Here is a 15,793-nt window from a genome sequence, read left to right on the forward strand (position 1 = left end):
GCCATGTCATGATTTCTGTCCTCCCCCTACAGCTTCCACCCTGTATTATTCCAATCCTTCACAGCCAGACTTCCTGAGCTTCTTCCACACCCTCATTCCCACAGTCTGCCTCCCACTCAATTTCCCAGGCACAGCATTCTGACTTCACTTTTCCTTCATTCAGATTAGTCTCACTAGGGCCACCTGTGACCTTGTCACTAAGGCCACACTGCTGACTACACTTTCCCTATTGAAATACTTTCTTTCTTTGTCTTCTCTGATTCCATATTAGCCTGATTTTTCTCCTACCTCTGACCACACCTCAGTTTCCTTTGCAAACTTTTCTACTTTTCCTTTTCTTAAATGTTGATGTTCTCCACTATTCTGTCCTAGGTTCTCTTCCCCTCTAATTCTGAACAATCTCCCAGGGAAAGAGTCTACTCATTCATTTGCTGTCTGTACACAGGTGACTCCCTTATTTCTGTTTCCAGCCCAGACCTTTCTTTGAAGTGCCAGATCTAATATCTGATACCTTAAACTAAAAACTGACTGAATTTATATCCTTTCTTGGTTGCACTGAAATACTCTTCCTGTGATGGCTCCTCATCAATCTATAGTGGTGGCTCACACGCCTTAGTGTGCACTGGAATCACCTGGAAGGCTCGTGAAGCTACAGAGTACTGGCCCGCAACCCCAGAGGCTCCGAGTCTGTAGGTCATGGACGGTGCCTTTTATTTTGCATTTCTAAGAGCTCACAGGTCATGTCTATGCTGCTGGTAAGGAAGCTCTGTTATAAGGAAATCAGGCAGTCTTTCCCACACCCTACTCTACCTCATATACCTCCCCACTTCCCCACTAGCATCTAAATATTATAATTTTGCCAGTTTTGCCTTCTACATACCTCTCTAGCCAGGACCTTCCATTCCCTTGGCCACTAGTCTGATTTAGTGCAGTGACCTATTAACTGGCCTCCTGCCTCCAGTCTCACTTTTCCTAAATCTGTTCCCTGTTCAGAAACCTGTCTAAGCTTCCCAATACTTTAATCATGTCAGCCTTTTGCCACCATTCTCCTATAGCTCCCCATTGCCTTTGTGATAATCCAAACTCTGTAATGTTTAACTGGCCTCTGCCTATCTATGTAGTACCTTCTCTTGTTCCTCCTTACTCTGCACAGCATACACCAGGCACACAGAAAAATATCAGCAATTTATATATATAACAATTACTGAGTGCTTACTGTGTTTTAGCCCCTGTGGCACTTTAACAGATATTAATTTCATTTAATCCTCCCATTAACTCCTTAGGGTAAGTTACATTTTACAGACAAGGAAATGTGACCTATTTTGTAATGCTGCCATTGTCCTGTCCTGCCAGTTGTGTCCAAAATAACAGGGTTGGATTCACTCATAACTCGCTACAGGCCAGGCACGGTGGCTCACGCCTGTAATCCCAGCATTTTGGAAGGCCGAGGTGGGTGGATCACCTAAGGTCAGGAGTTCAAGACCAGCCCGACCAACATGGTGAAACCCTGTCCCTACTAAAAAATACAAAAATTAGCCGGGCGTGGTGGCAGGTGCCTGTAATCCCAGCTACTCGGGAGGCTGAGGCAGGAGAATCACTTGAACCTGGGAGGCAGAATTTGCAGTGAGCTGAGATTGCACCCTTGCACTCCAGCCTGGTCGACAGAGCAAGACTCCGTCTCAAAAACAAAAAACAAAAACAAAACTCCAAGAGACAACAACAACAACAATAAAAACATTAATAGTAGCTAACAATTTTTAAAAAATATACTTGTGCCAGGACACTACATGTAAACATAACTCATAATTTCCAGTGGGAAAAGGAGGAAATTCAGAGACAAAGAGTAATTTATTTGTTTGGAGCCACATAGCTCAAGCTCATAGGATCTAGGTTTGAATTTAGATCTTGTGACTCCAAAGCTCATGCTATCTGTCATGCCTATGGATGGAAGCAGTGAAATTATATAAGGAGACCTGTTTATCATTAGGCAGCTTCTAAAATTTAAAACCCATCACTGTCTATAACTGAATTATAAAATTTTCCACAACCCTCCCACCCTAATTGGAACCCACCCACATGCACCCATCTTTCTTCCAGATCCCATCGTACCTTGGTGGGAAGAGCTTGGACGTGGAGTTAGACTGGGTTCTGATGCCCCTCTACTAACCATCTCCTTGGATGAACCCTGGGATAAGTTAGTTTACTTCTTTGAATTGCTGGTTGCTTTTCATTAAAACTCAGGATATTAACAAGCAATGGGTTTCTGAAAGAAAAAAAAACCCCTAAGATAATAATACTTTCCTCATGGGGTTGCTGAGACAAATGAATGTGAGTACCCACTTCTCTCCATCCTTGTGCCTTAATGAGATAGTACCTTATCCGACAGTGCCTTAATGGAACATTGGGTATTATTGTAATGGCTTCCTTACCATCTCCTTGCTTGTGCTTACACTGTCCCCCTCCCCTATTCTTACCCCTGTCACTGCTCCCCATCTATGCTCTACACTGCCACCTGAGAAAGATTTCTGAGATACAAATCCTAGGGACTTTCCGTTAATCGTTATGGTGGGCTGTTAGATTCACCAGGAGGAAACTACTGAAAACCAAAGGCAGATACACCCTCCCACTGAAACAACTAAAAATATTTGGATTTAAAAAAAATCTCAAAGCATTAAAGAACTGACGAGCATTACCAGGTTAAAATTGGAATTGATAAGACATTGTAGATTTGACCACCAGTTGCTGGGGACAGAAATAAGGTCCAGACTCTTTATAAGAAGCTGGAACCCCAAAGGGCTACACCATCAGGGTAGACATGAAACAGCAGCTCTCACATGGAAATGCAGCCCAGGTTCAAGCTGACTGGGTCAATCAAAGAATCTAAAATCTTGAATTGGTTTAAGGACTGGTGCCTCTGGATATCTGGCAAAATCAAGTGGAAATTCTTTCAAAAGAAAGGTTTCTTCAACCTAGGCCTCATATTATTCAGTGACCAGCACATAAATATAACCAGGCATCCAAGGAAATCATACTTCAAAGACAAGAACCATAAGAAACCACAAACAACAGAAGCAGCTCTTCAAAAACATCATCAGGTACTAGAATCATCACAGTCTAAAAAATGTCTGTTTGAAATCAGACTTCAAAGACAAGAACCATAAGAAACCACAAACAACAGAAGTGGCCCTTCAAAAATATCATCAGATACTAGAATCACCACAGTCTAAAAAAAAGTCTGTTTCCCCTGTTTAAAGAAATAAAAGATAACTTTGAAGATAACTCTGAATTATGACATAGCAAATTGGAAAAGAAACCAAAAAATCCTTCTAGAAATAAACATTAAATTAATGAAATTAAAAACTTGTGGATGAAGAAAAGTGTATGTTTGATTAAATATTTTGAAGAGAAAAGTCAGTGGATAGATTTAACAGCAGATTGGATAAAGTGGAAGAGAAAGTTAACAAACTGGAAGACAGTAAGAAAAAAATTATTAAGAGTATTGCATGGAGAGACAAATAGAAAATGCAGAGGAGAAGGCAAGAGACATAGAGAACAGAGTGAGAAGGTTTAAATAAGTTGAATTAGAGTTCTAGAAGGAGATGAGACAGAAAATGGGCAAAGGTGAAATTTGAAGACAGTGGCTGAGATTTTCCATAGCAGGCAAGATACCATTAAGCAGATCAGTGACTGCAAGTCTAATTTTTAAAAAAATATCCAAATTTAGATACACCAGGAGGAAACTACTGAAAACCAAAGGCAAAGAGAAAAAAGCAGCTGGAGAAAAAAAAGTTTGTCTTCAAAGGAGCACTAGACTGACCAGGATAACCTTTTCTCATTAAATATAATTTAACCATTTCTCATTAAATATAATTCTGATCATATTATTCTCAGAATTTGCAATGGTTTTCCATCACTAAAATATAAAATAGATACTCTTCAGAATGTCATATGAGGCGTTTCATGGTCTGGTCCCTACACCTCATTTATACACACAAGGCTTTCCTCCTATTCAGTTTACTCTTGCTTGTGTGCCTTTGCACACTCTCTTCTCCCTTTCTAAAATGCTCCCTCGTCCCATCCACCTAGCTATTTCCTACTCAGCCTTTCCATTCTCAACTCAAGAGTTTAGCCGCTCTGTCAAACTGCGGGGCTCCCATCTCATTGCCCTTAGGCACACTGCTTGCCAGCAGTCATGAACAGCATGTGCTTTCAAAATTTGTTTGCATTTTTGTCTCCCTTCCAACATAGGAGTGAGCTCCCTGAGGACAGAGCTTGATACTCCATCAATATTCAGGATGCTCACTGGGTTGACTCCAGCATTTCAGGAGGTCCCATGCCATTTAAATAATATCTTGATACAGGTTTTCATGGCTCTTTTCATAGTGCCCCAGTTCTTGCTAGTGTGGAGAACAGGTCACGTGACCACCGTCAGCACCAGCGTCCTGCATGCTGTCATTCACTGGCTTCCCCTCTTCACTACTCCTCTTTCCTCAGTGAAGCTGGAATAACAGTACCCACTTTATCCATAGTATAAGTTGTAAGTTAAAAGAGGTAATATAGGCGAGCATGCTGTGAAAATTCTTTGGCATCATACATTTTCATTAGCTCTATATCAGAGTGAAATTTGCTTAGGCCTAGGGATTTTGTGAAGAAAGGAGCTTATTGGTGCTCCTGAAGACTGTCCCTCCCAAGTCTTGCCTTGACAGGAGCTAGATGTGGGGTCCTAGAATGATCATAAGCACTCGTTAGCCCAGCAAGCTTGCAGCATCACAAATGATTATTCACAGTGTATGTTACCTTGCCCCTGTGAGGACTTGTGTTTTCATTTCTACATTTCACTGAAGAGAGGGGGCCCATAAGATAAGTTTTCCTAGCTGGTTTTGAGAGATCCAGAAGGTACATATTTTCATTTACAAATACATACTGCATTCTTTTCATTGAACTCTTTGGAAATTGTAAATTTCTGTGGCCCTCCATTCAGAGATTGAACAAGCTTGGATTTGTCAGCTTTGGACTTAAATCACTGCCATTATCTTAATTTGGGTTCTGATTGTGTCTCACCTAGATTCTAACCTCAGCTTTCTAAGATCTCTGCTACCATTGTCTCTTCATTCCAGGGTGCTATCAAATTCATAGCCCTAAAATACATGTGTGATATATAGCTCTCAAGAGAAGAATTGCCCTGGCATTTATAATGCTTTATAGGATAGTGTCCTAGCTTGTCAGTTTCATTGTCTGGGCCTGTATGTTAGAAAGTATATTCCGTAGAGAATAGCATTAAATCCTAAAATATCAGTGGCTTAAACAAGAAAGAAGTTAATTTCTATCTCACGTAGAAGAAGATCAGAGACAGGCAGGCCAAGACTTGTAGGATAGCTCCACAGTCTTCAGCTCATTCTGTTGTACTGCTCTGCAGAGTAGAAAACACCCTTGACCTCTGGCCTCCAGGACCAGGATGAGCGATCAAGGTCCAGCTATCAAATCCACATTCCAGCCTGCAGGATTGAGAAGAGAGAGAAGGCTGGGCCTCTGCCTTGTAAGGTTACTCCTGGAAGTCACTAACAACACACTTTCCCCAGAATCTTGTTGCCTAAAATGTAGACATGCAGGGTTGTGGCTGAGGGATGTGGCCTTTTAACTAGGTGGCAGTATGCCCAGCTAAAAATTGGAGTTCTTTTTACTAGGAAAGAAGAGGCTGGATAATTGGGCAGTGACTAGTCCCTCCCACAGGGCCATTCTACCAGCATTATTTCCCCCCTATTCTAGTTCCTCCCTACCCAGCACTGTGTCCCCAACCTGTTAATAGCTACAGTAAATCTTTTACTGGGCCTTTACCATGGCAGGTCCACTCACAGATCTAGGTCTTTCACAAGTTCTGGCCTTTGTCTGGAGTGGCCTTCAACTTCCTTATTTCTCTTTGAAACATCTATATCTATATATCCTTCAAGGCTCAACTCACTTCCTCAGTGAATTTTCTTCATTAACAGTGACAGAACATTATCCCTTACTTTTGTGTATAGCAGTGTGGTGCACTGGAAGAGTTTCATGGATTTAGGGGTTGCATGGACTTGCATTTCAATATCCTCTCTCCAGCTTGGGCTGGAAAGTTTCTCAGCATATAAACTGTTTGTAAAGCTACAGCCCAGGTCTATTTTCTGAGTTCCAGACCTTCATTTTGAATTGCTTACTCAGTTTCTTCACTTAAAAGTCTCATATGTGACCTATCAAATAGAACCACCTCTGAAATAGAATTATTGATCTTTACCCCTTCCTCTCCTCTTTCCTGTGCCATAAGTGATGCCACTATCAACCTAATTGCTAGTGTCAGAAAGCTGGAAATAATCCTTGACTTCTCTTAACTGATAATCCTTAAGCTCTCATATGTAATTATCACGAAGACTATTCAACTCCAAAGTATATCTTAATTCCATCTCCAATGCCTGAATCACAGCTCCATCCTCTCATGCCTTGACTATTGCAGTAGCTTTTAACTGGTCTCCCTACACCCACTCTTAGCCTGCTCTTATCTTGCCCTGGGCGATGTTGCTGTCTTGCACAGAATCCTTACCCATCTTGCCGTTGTACTTAAATTCTGGCTTCTTATGTTCTGCAAGGCCCACACCTGACTTGGCACCTATCTACCTCTCATTCTCATCTCTAGCCATGCCCATTCTTGCTCACTGTGCTCCAGCCATGCCTCATGGTCTTTGTTCTGGTCTTTGATTGTGTGAAGAACTTCCTGCCTTTACCCTTTCCTGTGTGCCATTCCTATCCTGGGTCTCTCATTCTCCTCTTCACTCCTGTATACACTGTCCTTATGTCTCAATTTAAATTCTTTCCCTGATCTCTAATCTAAATCATATGTCCTTTCCCCCTTCTTTTTGGGATTATTCTTTCCTTCTTAGCATTTATTACAGTTTTTATTTTTTTTTGAGACAGGGGCTCAGTGCGTCACCAAGGCTGGAGTGCGGTGGCATGATCCTGATTCACTGCAGCCTCCACTTCCTGGGCTCAAGTGATCCTCCCACATGAACCTCTCAGGTAGCTGGGACCACAGGTGTACACCATCACACCTGGTGGATTTTTTTTGTATTTTTTGTAGGGACAGGGTTTTGCCATGTTGCCCAGTCTGGTCTTGAACTCCTGGGTTGAAGTGATCCTCCCACTTCAGCCTCCTGAAGTGCTGGGATTACAGGCGTGAGCCAACATGCCCACCCTATAATTTTATATTTATTGAGTGATTATTTATATAATATTCCCACATCAGTCTATAGGGCTGGGATCATATTTCTTTTAACACTGGATCTTCAGTGCATTAATGTGTTCAATAAATACACATGGAATAAATGAATAATAACTGATCTTGTGATTAAACAATGTAGTAGAGTCTCATTAAATTGACAACTTTGCTAATTTTTTTTTTTTTTTTTTTGGAGAGATAGGTTCTTGCAGGCTGGAGTGCAGTGGTGCAATCTTGGCTCACTGCAGCCTTGAATTCCCAGGCTCAAGTGATCTTCCCACCTCAGCCTCCTGAGTAGCTGGGACTATAGCCGAGCACTGCCATGCCCAACTAAATTTTATATTTTTAGTAGAGACAGAGTTTCGCCATGTTGCCCAGGCTGGTCTTGAACTCCAAGGCTCTAGTGATCCTTCTGCCTTGGCCTCCCAAAGCACTGGGATTACAGGCATGAGCCACCCAAGACCAGCCGACAACTTTACTATTCAGTGTGGCAAGACATGGTTGTTGGAAATGTATTAAGGTGATTCACCTTTTCAACCTGGCATTGTGTTTCTTTATATCCATTGACTGTTATCTATGATTCTCACCTGTAAGGCTTTAAACCTTGGTTTAATTTATTAGAATGTAACTTTGTCTGAACAAAGCCTCATTTCTGCCAGGATATCCTTCTGAATATAGAACCTGAAAAGGTCATGTTCAGGTCTGATAGAAAATCATGATTGGGCCCACTTCTATGGCTTGCCCTCTCTCTTAAGATGTAATTTGGTATAACATTTTGAACAGCCGACTTGCTGTTGTTGGGATGGAATCTGAGGTAACAGTCATTTGAAGATGGAGCCATCAGTGATCATCACAGAAAGCTGTTTGCCTAGGATTTAGGCTGCCTTGGAAACCCAGTCCTCTCACTGCAATGTCTTGATTGCTAGCATTTGAGACCAAACTAGTTGTCAAATATCTAAGTAGAGGATACTTATTCATGGTAATTCCACGCTTTGATTTTTTTCCTCAGTTACTTTGTTCTGCAGAGCACATTGGTGAGGTATGTTATGGAACAAACAGATCAACAACTTGTGTGGTTTTTTTTCTCTCTACAATTATAAAAAATGTTCTAAAAGCATTTGATGATTTTGGAATCCTGAATTATGGGTTTAAAAGAAAAGATGAACCTTGCTGATGTCCTCTTTCACTGATAGACAGGGCAATCTACGATAGGAAAGTTTGTGTTTGCTTTTACTTTTTGGAAAACAATGAGGATTCTGCATTCAGAGGGCACTTCAGTAGGTAGATTTCAGCATAGATGGAAAAGCAAACAGTTGATCATTCTTAAACCCCGGTAGGTCAGATCATGTCAGTGTTTCCAGAGTACGCCCAGAATGGTAAAAGTTGGCTTTAAGCTGAGTTTTTGCTAAAAGGCAGCCAGTCCTGAAAAGGATTGATTTATTTACTTTGGCCTTGGCAACATCTAAATGATGATAAGTGCAAGTTTCTCTTAGCTCTCTGGAGAGGCTCCCATGTAAATTGGTTGTGACCCCTAGAATCCAGAATCCCTAACATAGTTGGATAAGAATATTTTGTGGGGAAATCTAATGTAACAAGTAAAGATTCAAAATTTTAAATGTTTAGGAGTGTGTAATTTGCTGCTTTTGTTCATGAGTGTTTTTAATACTTCTGGTAGAGAGCCTAACTGCCTCTTTCCTCAGGAGATGTGGTTTCAGTTTCTTGGGTGAATGTGCATTTTGTAAGTTTTTTAAGAAAGGAAATTAAACATTAAAAGACTTTAAGTACTTTACTCTTTATATAATGTCACTAAGAAAAAGCCAGGAAAATCAGGGTTGGGTTTTTAAATTTATTTATTTAATAAATATAATCTATTTTCCACCATTTTGTTTGTTATGGCTGGTACCAAAGTACTTTTAAAAGTTAACATTTATTATGATTTTGTTTTATTTCAGCAGATGTGCATAATAAATTAACCTATCTCTATTCTTCATTTTGGGCTGGGGCAGCATTTAACATCTAGTTTTTTGGAATTTCGACACACAGGCTATTTAGTTTAATTCAACATAGTTTGATGCTCTCCACTTGTATGATATTTATGATAGTATGTGAATAATGTTAAGTAGATAAAATGTGGTCTGCTGAGGCTGAGTGCTCAGCCTGAGTATAATACTGGTATGTGACAGGTCCACTGGGGGCCTGGGGTTCTTCTGTAAAGTGAGTAGTTTGGGGTAACTGGTATCCAAGCATCTTTCTAGATTGAATTTTAAAATCCCACTAATTGATATGCATCTGGTTGATGACTCCTCTTCTCTCTTTATCTTTTTAATGTAGGAAGAGAGGATGGTGATGCACCGGTTACAAAAGATGAGACCACCTGCATTTCACAAGACACAAGAGCTTTATCGGAGAAATCCCTGCAAAGATCAGCAAAGGTCATTGCCTACAGATTTTCTCCACGTGTCCAAATGGCTTTCACCTGAGCTACTTGTTGAAGATCTCGTGTGATTCAGTCAGGACTGTATTTGGTCATTTAATCAGAAAAGTTAGAGCAGAGAATCATAAAAAGTGAATTTAAGAAAAAACACTTTAAACGTATAAATACGAATCCATCTTCCTGCCTTTGGTTAAGGGGTCAAGGCCTTTTCTTTGAGTGTGGGTATGTTGATTGGAGTTCTGTGTTATCTTTCTTCCTTAAACCACACTTGTAATGCAGCATTTATCACTTCCAGTTTTGGTGGAGTGAGAATTTAGACAGTGGAGAAGCAATATGAATATAGACTCTCTTCAGATTTGTACAGTTTTTGCTCCAATTTTTTTGTTGTTACCATGCCCATACCTAATTTAAAAATAATTTTAATGTCTTTTTTAGTTTTTCCAAAGTATTCAATTTAGTTATAGAAACAATTGTTTTTATATTCCTATTTCACCATTTTGCACAATTCACTTGTATTCTTTAATTATAGAAGCTAGTGTCATTTTCAGATGTGGGATGAAACAGCTGACTTCTTTTTTTTTGTTTTGAGACAGAGTTTCACTGTTGTTGCCCAGGCTGGAGTGCAATGGCACGATCTTGGCTCACTGCAACCTCTGCCTCCCTGGTTCAAGCGATTCTTCTGCCTCAGCCTCCTGAGTAGCTGGGATTACAGGCGTGTACCACCATGCCTGGCTAATTTTTTGTATTTTTAGTAGAAATGGGGTTTCGCCAGGCTGGTCTCGAACTCCTGACCTCGTGATCTGCCTGCCTCGGCCTCCCAAAGTGCTGGGATTACAGGTGTGAGCCAACATGCTCGACTAAACACAGCTGACTTCTAGCTGTGCACATAGCTCATAGTGGCAGAAATGGTGAAGGGCAAAGTATAAAGTGGCATAATGGCATGAGGCTTTATGTTTCAGAAGCATCCATCAGTGTGTTTCATATGGGAATGCAGTGTGCTTACTCTTCCCAGCAAGTTGATTAATAGAGTATTGCTCTTGCATACTGACATGAGGAATTTCTAAATTATACTCTATATATTTGAGTACTAACTGTGCTCCAGGCAGCATGCTAAGTGTGGGAGATTAGAATGAATGGAAAGCCTGGGGATGGATCTGGCTCACAGACCTATTTTGTTTTACCTGTGCAGTATTTAAAAATTTTGACTTCATGGCTTTCAGCAAAAAAAAAAAAAAAAAAAAAAAAAAAAAGAGTCGTCGGTGGGCGGGGGTGGGGGTGTTCACATTAAAAATTAGACTTTTGGCTTCTCTTGTCAAAACAAAACATTTGGTAGCACTGGGCCAAATTTCTAAATGACTGTAGTCAGAGCTGAGTAGAGGCAGCCCTGGAACCTGTGTTCTTTGATTTGCTACTGCCCTCCAAACATGTTTTCCCTCTCCCTTCTCACTTTTCCCTATCTCCCTTTCTTTTGGATAATGTTCTTAATGGATTCAACCAAAAATTACAAGGCAAACAGCACTTGCCTGTGAAACTTATGCTATGGTAGAGTCATTTCCATGACAATTAACATTATATGAATTGCAAGTAATGTAGTAATGTCAGCCTACTTTATACATTTCCGTGCTGTCAAACATTAAAACAAGAAACAAGAATTTCCAGTTCAGACAAGATGGCATAGACCTATTTTTTCTTGCTCCTCCCACTGAGGATAACTGTAAACCCTGGAAAAAACAAGAGGCAACCAAAGGAGAATTCTGAAAGGTGAAAAGAGGAAGGCAAACTAGTTACGTCAGTACTAGAGAAACAACATAACAGCAGGGACCTCACAACCCCCACCAACAACAGCAACAACAGAAGGTGGCCCAGGCCTAGTGTTTCTGAATGCCAACCTAGCAATAGAGGGTGGCCTAGCTAGACTAATTCTCACCCATATCTAACAGAAATCCCTCCAGCAACATCCACAGCACCTGTAAAGAGCTCTAATGACCGTAAGTGGTTAAGAGAAGGGCTTTCCTTCCTCCCCGGACCTGCAGCTTCTCTTTCCCACCAAGAGACATCAGGTATCTGAGTGGCTCCAACAAGAAGGATTCTAGAAGTGGCCCAGAAAGCCTCTTTGTTTCTGTGGGACTGCAACTCTCGTCTACCCAGAGGCACTGAACATTCAGAGACACGACATCTACCCAGAAAACACCAGGAAAGGGGATCTGGCCACAACATGCAGTCAAGTATGGGAAGCCCCTGTGTTCTCACAGGCAAGAGAATTTTGCTTCTTCACCCAGAGACACCAGGCAGCTGGGTGGCATTAGCAAGGGAGATCTGGTCATAATGGGTGTGTGGTCCAGGAAGCCTCTTTATCCTTGTGGGCCAGAGACTTCCCTCTCCCGCTCAGAAACACTGGGCAGCCAGGTAGCACCAGTAAAGGTGATCCTGCCACAACAAGAAACCCAAAATGGGAAGCCTCTTTGTCCTTGCAGGCTGGAGATCCCCATTACGTACTTAGACCAGGTGGCCTGGCTTGGGGAATTTCTTGCCACCCACATAGGCAGTACCAGTAGAGACCAGCGGGAGCCCCAGTGATACCATATAAACCAAACATACCAAGATAGCACTGCAAAGGCTATTTTCCAAGGAAATTGTCATTGAAACTACAGCCCACAAAAGTAGGTCAGGACCTGCATGTTAAACCTTAACAGGGTGTATGACTGCCTTCTAAAATAAAAGATTTAAATGAGACCCAGAGTGTCTTAACATGATAACCAAAAGGTCCAGGATACAATTGGAAACCACCAATCATATCAAGAACCAGGAAGATCACAACATGAATGAGAAGACAATCATCTGATGCCAACACTGAGGTTTTGCAGTTACCCAACAATGATTTAAAAATAGCCATCATAAAAGTGCTTCAATAAGCAATTAAAAACTTTCTTGAAACCTTTGAGAAAATAGAAAATCTCAGCAAAGAGTTAGAAATTATAAAAAGGCCGGGCACAGTGGCTCACTCCTGTAATCCCAGCACTTTGGGAGGCCAAGGTGGGCAGATCACCTGAGGTCAGGAGTTCAAGACCAGCCTGACCAACATGGCGAAACCCTGTCTCTACTAAAAAAATACAAAAATTAGCTGGGCGTGGTGGCACATACCTGTAATCCCAGCTACTGGGGAGGCTGAGACAGGAGAATCTCTTGAACCCAGGAGGCGGAGGTTGCAGTGAGCCGAAATCGTGCCACCGTATTCTAGCCTGGGTAACAGAGCAAGACTCTGTCTCAAAAAAAAAAAAAAAAAATTATATAAAGGACCAAATGAGGAGTATAGTCCTGAAAAGTACAATAACAGAAGTAAAAACACTATTGGATAGGCTCAGTAGTAGAGATGACACAGCAGAGAATCAGTGAACTTGAGGACAGATCAGTAGAATTAACCCAATTTGAACAAAGAAAGTATAGACTGAAAAAAATTGAACAGAGCCTCAGGAAGTTGTGGGACAAGAAGAAGATTGAACATTCAGACAACTGGAGCCCTAGGAGAGGATCAAGAGACTGAAGATGAAAGGAGAGATTGTGCAGAATGGGGACAGGTGAAAATATATCTTCAGAGAATTTAAGGTTCTAGCAAAAGTTGTATAACAATGTATAATGCTGTCCATCTGTAAAATTGTAATTTCTTTTCTGATCAACTCTATACCTTGCGTTTAAGGTTAGAGAATACTGGTGGCTGAAATGTTCCAGGACTGAGGGTTTTTAGGGTGGGATTAGTGGAAGGACCAGAAGATAAGGCATTTGACAGCTTGGGTAAGAGGACTTGAGGTGATAGAATATGGTGGTTCAAGGCCGGATGCAGTGGCTCACGCCCATAATCCCAGCACTTTGGGAGGCCAAGGCGGGCAGATCTCTTAAGATCAGGAGTTTGAGACCAGCCTGGACAACATAGTGAAACCCTGTCTCTACTAAATAAACAAAAATTAGCCAGGCATGGTGACTGGTGACACACACTTGTGGTCCCAGAAACTCAGGAGGCTAAGGCAGGAGGATTGCTTGAACCTGGGAGGCGGAGGTTGCAGTGAGCCAAGATCACACCACTGCACTTCAGCCTGGGTGACAGAGCAAGGTCTCCAAGAAAAAAAAAAAGTGTGCATGTGGTATTGGTATTGTGTGTGTGTGCACACACACACACACGGTGGCTGTGGGAAGGGAGGAAAGGATTCGAGGCTTAGACGTAGATAACGGACTTGGAGAACAGGCAAGGGTTAAAGGTGCTAGAAGTCTTGAGGTGGTGAAAAAGCCTGTGGAGTGCAGCACTGGAGAACAAGCGAGCTGTGTGGTGGATTCATCGGAGAGGAGGTGTTGGAATTGGAATAGTTCCAGATGATGCTGAGGTGTGGCCATGAGGACAAGTTGCTGAAATCAAATAGAAGTGAAGGTTGCTGGCGTTGAAGATATAGGGAAAGGTGAGGACAGGATGTTGACTAAGTTACTCACCTGGATGGACGTGGGAGGGCCAGACTGTAAGCCAGGTTTCACAGAGTAACCAGGAGGCCAGGAGATGACAATAATAAGAGGGGGACCACCTGAACCAGAAGAGGGTGCACATACATGCACGAGGCTGGAAGAGTAAAGGTCTGGGTGTGGCAGTGCAGCATGGGAAAACATGGACACCCATTTCAGAGGCTGTATGTGGGAAAAGGAGCATCCTCTTCCTAAATGGGCTGGGGAAGGCAGTCCTTAGGAGAGACAGTTACATGCAAGGGAGCGGCGAAGGGGGGTGTCCCACAGCCTTCTTGAAAGAGGGCACAGCAGTTTGTTTAAAATAGCTGTTTTTCAGGGAAGAAGGAAGAGTTAAGAGGAAGAAAGTAGAGCATGTTTTGGGACTGAGCTTGCATGAGAAGACGGGTGCCCTAAGGTGCTTTCCTGTGGGGTAGTAGCTGGGAGTGACTCGGGGAGAGGTGTGGTGCACTCAATTGGTTTGGAGGTTTCCTGCAGACAGGCTGAGATTCCACATGGAGTCAGGGACATAGAGAAGAGCAGCAGCCAGCTCAACTGCAGGCTGAATCTTTGTTCAGGGGTCTGGTGGGATGTCGGCAAGCAGCTCTGAGGAAGGGATGAGCCTGCAGACTGGCTACGGTAGGGAAAGAAAGCACTTCAGGAAGAATGTGTTGAGGAGGGGGTGGTGAGGGAGAAGACTCACTTTCTCAGAGAATACTTCTCTCTTGATGGAAATCACATGTGTATGTGGTGGAGTGGTGGCCTCAATCTTCATCTAGTCGAATTAGAGCTTGGGTTTAATCTTGGAAAGAAGGAAGATCAAATATTTCTCCTTTCAGCTATTCAAGACATAATTAAGAGAAGTAATTTATGTCTGATAACCCTTTTTCTTTTGCAAAAAGCACCTACCGTGTTGTTTGTGTGAGATACTAGTATTGTTCATGTGAGAAAAATATAATGTGAAACAAATACCTGGAGCTATACTTCCCTGCTGGAGTCCCACATGTCTTTATAAGACACAGGTCATGGTAATAAAAGCACTTTGATTTAATTCATCCATGTGGTGCATAATTTTTCTTGGATATGTATGCTTACTAGATACTTGTTGCAACTTAAATATAGATTACTAAGTCACAGATCATCACTGAGAGGCACTTATTTTGACCTAGAAAAACAGCTGGTTCCTGCTAGTTGATCAAATTATAACCTGCTGACCTCTTCCAAGTGTAATTCAGTTCTGCAGATAAACAACATTGACTATATCTTTGGTGTTTTTAGGTGGTTTACATCTTGGAGAAAAAACATTCTCGAGCAGCAACCGGCTTCCTCAAACTCTTGGCTGATAAGAACAGCGAACTGTTTAGGAAATACGCCCTGTTTTCTCCCTCAGACCACCGAGTGCCTAGAATTTATGTGCCTCTCAAGGACTGTCCCCAGGACTTTGTGGCACGGCCTAAAGATTATGCCAACACACTGTTCATCTGCCGCATTGTGGACTGGAAGGAGGACTGCAATTTTGCCCTGGGGTAGGTGATCTCTGGTAGGAAAAACCACAGGTCACAGGCAGAACTCAGTTTAGGTGGTCTTTAGGTAAACTTTTTGTGTATTTTAATTATTATTTCTTTATTGAAGCACGGTTT

The 15,793-nt window shown here is 41.9% G+C and overlaps 1 protein-coding gene across 4 annotated transcripts in view; it reads left to right on the forward strand.

The window, feature by feature from the left end:
• The window catches only part of DIS3L2 (DIS3 like 3'-5' exoribonuclease 2), a 365,113-nt gene that overhangs the window by 161,704 nt on the left and 187,616 nt on the right, over positions 1 to 15,793 (forward strand). For 3 of the 4 annotated variants that reach the window (XM_055379766.2, XM_055379768.2, XM_055379769.2), the window contains exons 7-8: positions 9,572 to 9,672; positions 15,432 to 15,679. In XM_055379766.2, the coding sequence (XP_055235741.1) occupies positions 9,572 to 9,672; positions 15,432 to 15,679 (349 nt within the window). The remainder of the gene's footprint in view (positions 1 to 9,571; positions 9,673 to 15,431; positions 15,680 to 15,793) is intronic. The other variant, XM_063695282.1, reaches the window with a different exon arrangement.

Source organism: Gorilla gorilla, chromosome 11 (genome assembly GCF_029281585.2).
Source record: "Gorilla gorilla gorilla isolate KB3781 chromosome 11, NHGRI_mGorGor1-v2.1_pri, whole genome shotgun sequence".
NCBI lineage: Eukaryota > Metazoa > Chordata > Mammalia > Primates > Hominidae > Gorilla > Gorilla gorilla.